A 5990-nucleotide genomic window follows, 5' to 3' on the forward strand; every position below is an offset into this window, starting at 1 on the left:
CAATCTCTTCTGTGTCCTTCCCTTAACCCCTCCTTTTCTAGGCCTCTTCATTGCTCTCCCACTGAAAGCACAATTCCCTTCCCAAACGTGTTTCAGAAGCCATTCACTTAGCCAGTCTGCCTTAAAACATCAAAGGTGCTGAGGGAACACCACCCCACTCTCAGCTCTCACAACAGGAAGCACCTCTCATCTGCTCATCCCACAGTGCTGCCTGCCCCCCTGCTCCAGCCAGGCAGCCCCCAGGTGTGGAGGTGCCCTGGCCAACAAGCTAGCAGGACCCCTGCCTCCCCAGGGCTTTCATGCTGCCAGGAGTATGGAAGTGAGGTGCACACAGGCCACAGGGAGTGGGGCGTCACCTGGGAGGCTAGGAAGACTCACAGCAAGGGGCCCCTCTCAGACTAGGAGGCCTGAGGAAGGGGCGAGGGAGGGAGAAGGAGATCAGGGAGTGGGGTCTGGAGTGTGGCTGGGGCAGGGGTAGGGAAGGCTGAGACAAGCAGGGCCTCATACGCCACATGAAGGAGTTTGCCATGGGAGCAGAGGGCAGTCGTGGCCCCCCTTGCAGGCTCTGGCCTCAAGAACTCTGCCCACCTGGTGACTCTTTCTTATGGTAGCACACACACCAGCCCCAGGTATGCACAGTCATCTGCCCCTCATGAGACTGCCCCTTGGACAGGGCGCTCTCAGGAGCAGGGGGCCACCCTCTGGCTCTCGGAATCTGGATGACTTCCCTTATCATGACTGTCCACAATTCGGAACTACCGTCCACCTTTGGGAAAGGTGATTATAAAAATAGTTAAAGAAAAGAGCCAAAGCTCCAGGGTCACGTGGTCCGGAGTCCAAAGCCAACCATTCTCAGGTGCCCAGCGTGGTGCTGGGACCGTGGAGATCGCTGCTTCACGCTCGCGACAGCCCTGCTGCGCAAACATCGCTACTGCCATCACTACCCGGGCCTCTAGGAACTAAGCCACTTGCCTGAAGTCACCGGCAAGACAGAGCCAGAATCTGAGTCCTTCCCTGTCTGGTTCCAAAGCCAGTGCTTTCCCCCACTTCCCCTGAGCCCCCCACTGTGACCTGTGCTCCAGCCGTCAGGGCCTCCGTTTCCTCGCTGGGGAGGCAGGACAGTGTCTGGTGGCACTGAAGTTGCCCTGTAAGAGCTGTAATTACACATCCATTCCTGCTCTCCGCTCTGCCCAACTGATGCTCAGTGTTTCCCCACTGGTTACAAGTTACCTATCAGCAAAGGACGGTTAAAGTGTTTTGTTCTTAAACAAAAATTAAGTAAAACTTGCAGGGTAAGTTATCAAAGGAGCTAATTGGTTGTGTCCACAGCTGTGACTCGGTCTAGGGTGCGGGGTCAGAGGAAGATGGACTGGAGGTGTGTGCTTGGAGAGTGACATCTCAGCATGTGAGTGAGCTCCAAGGGGACACCTGGGCTGCCATCATGTCATCGCAGGGAGGCCACAGCAGGCCCAGACGGCACGGAGAGCAGGCCCTAACCCTCAGGCTCCCTGGCCTTCCCACCAAGGAGAGGTTTCCGACTACGGGGCTCTGGGGCTTCTAGGTTCCGGGACAAGGGGACCATCTTTTTAGTGGTGACAACCGGAGGTGACCGGTGGATGCCGACTGTCACCCAAGAAAGTAAAAGTGAACAAAAATACCAATAAAAACTGTATTTCAGTGGGCGGGCAATGCCAACCACCGATAACAACATACTGTCCCATTTACTGCCCAGAGCCCAGAGCTCACACAGGACACCCGCCTGGAGAACTGTGCCACGGGGGTCAAATGCACGTCGGGGTCATAACTCACCACTCAGCCTCAGCCTCTCTGACTCCTGAATCCCATGAGCATGATGCAACGCCAAGCTGGGCTTCAGCCAGAAGAGGCAAGCTGACCCAGTGCCCACTGCTTATTAGCTCTGCCTGGTACTCTGAATCTTCCCGGATTGCCACTGTCCACAATGCAGGCGTATCTTTCACCTTTCGGAAAAGGGTTGATTGAAAGAGACAACAGAGAAAGGTGAAGCCTAGACTTGTTTTCAGAAGGGAAGGGGCTCCATGTCCCTGAGGGCAGCCAGGATGCCACAGTGGGTTCTGATCTGAGAAGCAGAACTGAGTTTCTCCTCTGAAATGTGGTGGAAAGCACCATGTCAGCTCCTTCTCTAGCTGAGAGTTAGCTCGGGTCACCTGTGCCCACAGCACAGTGAGTTCTCTTGGGATGAGATCACAGGACCATGAACCAAACTCAGCCACGTGGCCACTTGCAGAGACCGGACCAGACAAACCTTGTGCCGGCACAAGGAAACCAGAGGAAGTCTGGGCAGTAGCAGGGTGTGGACTTGGGAAAGATAGGTAAAGCAGAAGGAGGGAAGAGGAAGAGCAGGCGACATGGAGGTGGACAGTCCCAGCCAGGACGGGTGGCAGAGCATGCGGCCATGGTGCCGGGGTCCTGGGAAAGCACCCAGCCCAGGAGCACTATATATGGAAGAAACTCAAAATTGGCCTGTGAACCTGAAAGGATACTACGAACCCCCAGAAGTGAAAACTGCCCGTTAGGAGGGGCAGGGCACCCTGAGGTGAGGCTACGCATGGGGGTGGGAGCTGAGTCACAGGCGAGGGGCAGGCTCACTGAGCACACATCTGGCCGGGCAAAGAAGGCCTTTCTGCCCCTGCTCTGCTGCCCAGGGCCCAGGTGGCTCACACTTTCTTCAGCCTCTTCGAATGTAAACTCGGAGACTCTGCAGTCCGTCCCATCCAGCAGGTGGCGTTCTCCCAGCTGGTCTGGGGCAGCGCTGAGCTTCTTCCCTCTCTGCCCACAGGACAGGCTCAGGGCCCAGGAGCAGAGGACACATTTTCCTTGAGCTATCAGGGTGTGTGAGGCTGGTAGGTGTATCCTGATAATACCCTAGATACCTGAACTCCCATCCCTCAGACCTCAAATCTAAGCACAGACAGTCCATGAGGTTGCAGGTAAGTTAATATCTTCAGTGATAAGGTGAACAAACATGTGCACCTGTACCCCACAGGCTCCCTATGAGGGGGCTTATCTGGAGAAAATGCTGAAATACACTCAAAGCTGGAGGCCTACCCCGGCTCCTGTAGGCTTCCAGTCTCAGTGAGTGGCAATTCCATCCCTATCCTGGCTCCTGCAGGCTTCCCATCTCAGTGAGTGGCAATTCCGTTTCTCAGGCTGAAAGCTTGGCTGTGAGCCTGACGCTCCTTCACACCCACATTTGGTCTCTCAGTCAATGCTGTGCTCTTCTGTCCCAGACATATCAGTGCGTGGCCATGTCTCACATCTGCTCTGCTACACCCGCCACAATGTCCCAGCAGCTCGAGCCAGCCTCCCTTCCTCCCCGAGTCATTTCAGCACAGCAGCTGGAGCGTGTGTTAGATCAAGTCACTTGCTCAAAGCTCTCCATCTCGGAGTAAGAACCCAAATCTGAGTGCGATCTGCCCACTCCCTACCTCCCCAATCTTCTCCGACTACCCTCTCCACTCCAGCCACAATGGCCTCTCACTGCTCAAAGTCACCAGGCACGTGCAGGCCTCAGGACCTTTGCACTTGTTCCTCTTTCTTCCCCAGGTAGTGATGTGGCCTGGCTCCCTCCCTTCCTTCAGATCTCTACTCAAAGGTCACTTCCTTTCAGACTTTGGGACCATCCTACCTTCCCTGCCCCCATAAGCAATAGCTCTTTTCCTTGCTTACTTGTTTTTTATCTTCTGAACATTTATCACTAACATATTTTTCACTTGTCTTGTTTATTACTAGGTTTCTCCCAACCAGAATATAAGAATCATGAGGGCAGGGATTTTTTTTTTTTTGGTCTTTTTTGTTCACTACCATGTCCCTAGCACCTAGGATGATATCTGGCACATAGAAATGAGGTGGACTTTTCTTTTACATTACTGGAATGTATTTTACTAAGAAAATTATTTCCCTGGACTTAAACAGTTCTGAAAAGGAAAAGGACTTCCCTTAGGATTGTACAAAACTCAGGTGGTGCTTAGGAAGGGACCAGCTTGCCTCCCTTCAGAGAATCAAGGACTAGATGGAGAATTAAGGTCATCACTCCTCTGTCCCACGGGTTGCTGAGCCAGGAATCCAGCCAAAGGTTCCAAGAGTTCCATCGTGGGCTGTTATAAATTCCTTTCACCCAGCCGCTGGTCCTCATCCTCACCACTTCCACTGCCCCTACCACCATGACCACCACCATGGCTAATACCTCATTTGAATTTTCTCCCCCTTCAGATAATTGAAAGTACCTATCATATCCTTTCTTTTCTTTTTTGTTAATCCTCATCCAAGGTTATTTTTTCCGTTAATTTTTAGAAAGTAGAAGGAGGAGAGAGAAACATTGATGTGAGAGACACATCTACTGGATGCCTCCTGCACATGCCCTGACCGGGTCGGGAATCGAAGCTGCAACCCAGGTACGTGCCCTTGACTGGGAATCAAACCCATGACCCTTTGGTGCATGGGCTGATGCTCTAACCATTGAGCAACCAGCCACGGCCTATCATATCCTTTTCAAGTCTACTTTTCTCCCCATAATCCTAGACCTTTCTTCACTTGCAAGTGGCCCACTCTTCAGAGGTACTCACTGTGTGTCTACACCTCAGGAACTTAAACTGGCCCCGCACAACTCAAATGCACACAGAAAGCACAGAGCCAGGGGCATGTGCGGGGCGGGCCAAGGCCTCACACTCACCTCCCTTTTGCTCCAGGTAAGACTTTTCACTACCACGTCCCAGGGCAGCCAATGCCACGCTCTCCTCCCCACCACCATCTACAAAGTCTCACCAGAAGCAGTGGGTGCTGAGGGGAACTAGCATTAATGCAGGGCTTCCTACTGTTAGACACTCCACTCTGCATTTTAATCCTCACATACAAAAAAGTGAGCAACAGGTACTATGTTACAGAGGAGGAACTGAACAGGGTGCCCAGGGTCACGGCTGAGCTGGGCCACCTGGCCGAGTGAGACCTGGAGGGCAGAGGGGAAGGCAGGCGCTCTGAAGGCCCTACGGGGCCCCAATTCATTCATGGTCCACCTTGTTCCAAAAAGGAGAAAACTCAACTAAGCTTTCCTGATTTGGGCATTCATTTGAATTTAAAAATATAATAACACACACCCAAATAGCAAACCCAAGGAAAACGGTTTGCATGCTTAAAATAATCCTAAACTAGCTCCAGAATGGCTATAAAGTGAAGCCTGCAAGGCAAGCTGTCTCGCTCAGGGCCTCCAGACTCACCGGCTTGGGGAGCCTTTCTAAAATGACGCGTCTGCCAGGGGATGTGTCATGGGAACTGAGCTCATGAGACATATAAGTCACACTCTGGGGTGGGAGGGGGGATCGCCAGGGGGGTAAGGAGAGGTTATCTTAAGACCTCAGGTAGACAGCAGCTAAGGAGACTTGTCCCGGCCACCCTCAGCTTCCATAACTGCCCCCAAAGTGCCGCCCAGTCTCTGCTTAGAGGAGTGCAGAAAGGAAGGCTTCTGGGTGTCACCTCACTGCAGGTGGTCATGGGGGCGCGGATATAAGGGAAGCGAGGCTGCTCAGAGCCCTGCAGACTGTCCTGGCCCCTTCTCCTTTTCTGCAATCCTTCCCATCTCAATTTTAGCTTCTCTGGCCCTTCCTCTTTCTTCCCACCTCCTCCCCGCCTGGCCTCGAAAGGGCAGCCAGTGGGACGGGCGACAGCCAGGCAGTAGGAAATGCGAAGCCACAGCAGATCTCTGAAAACTCCAGTCCCAGGAGCCAGGACCGGTCACAAGGCGAGGGAGGAGGCCGCCACAGTTAATCAAAAGCAAATGTGGACCCACCCCTGGGGTGGGGGCCGGAGCTTTCCTCTGCAGCTGCCCGTGGGGCTGCCCCTCCCCAGCGGTGACAGAGGGCTGCGTGGCAACACGCACTCCAGCTCCTCTGTCAGCGAAGTCAAGAGGCGCGGCCCCTCCCGGGGGAGGAGTCTGAGGGGTGCCAGACGGGACGCAA

The 5990-nt window shown here is 53.8% G+C and overlaps 1 protein-coding gene across 1 annotated transcript in view; it reads right to left on the minus strand.

Annotated features, from left to right (window-relative positions):
• The window catches only part of PXDC1 (PX domain containing 1), an 18965-nt gene extending 14749 nt beyond the window's left edge, over positions 1-4216 (minus strand). The window contains exons 1-3 of the mRNA XM_014542381.1: positions 4181-4216; positions 2703-2808; positions 1810-1908 (exon numbers count right to left, since the gene is read on the minus strand). Coding sequence (XP_014397867.1) covers positions 1810-1908; positions 2703-2808; positions 4181-4216 — 241 coding nt within the window. The remainder of the gene's footprint in view (positions 1-1809; positions 1909-2702; positions 2809-4180) is intronic.
• Positions 4217-5990: the final 1774 nt, after the last annotated feature.

This window comes from Myotis brandtii, unplaced genomic scaffold (genome assembly GCF_000412655.1).
Source record: "Myotis brandtii unplaced genomic scaffold, ASM41265v1 scaffold300, whole genome shotgun sequence".
NCBI classification, from domain to species: domain Eukaryota; kingdom Metazoa; phylum Chordata; class Mammalia; order Chiroptera; family Vespertilionidae; genus Myotis; species Myotis brandtii.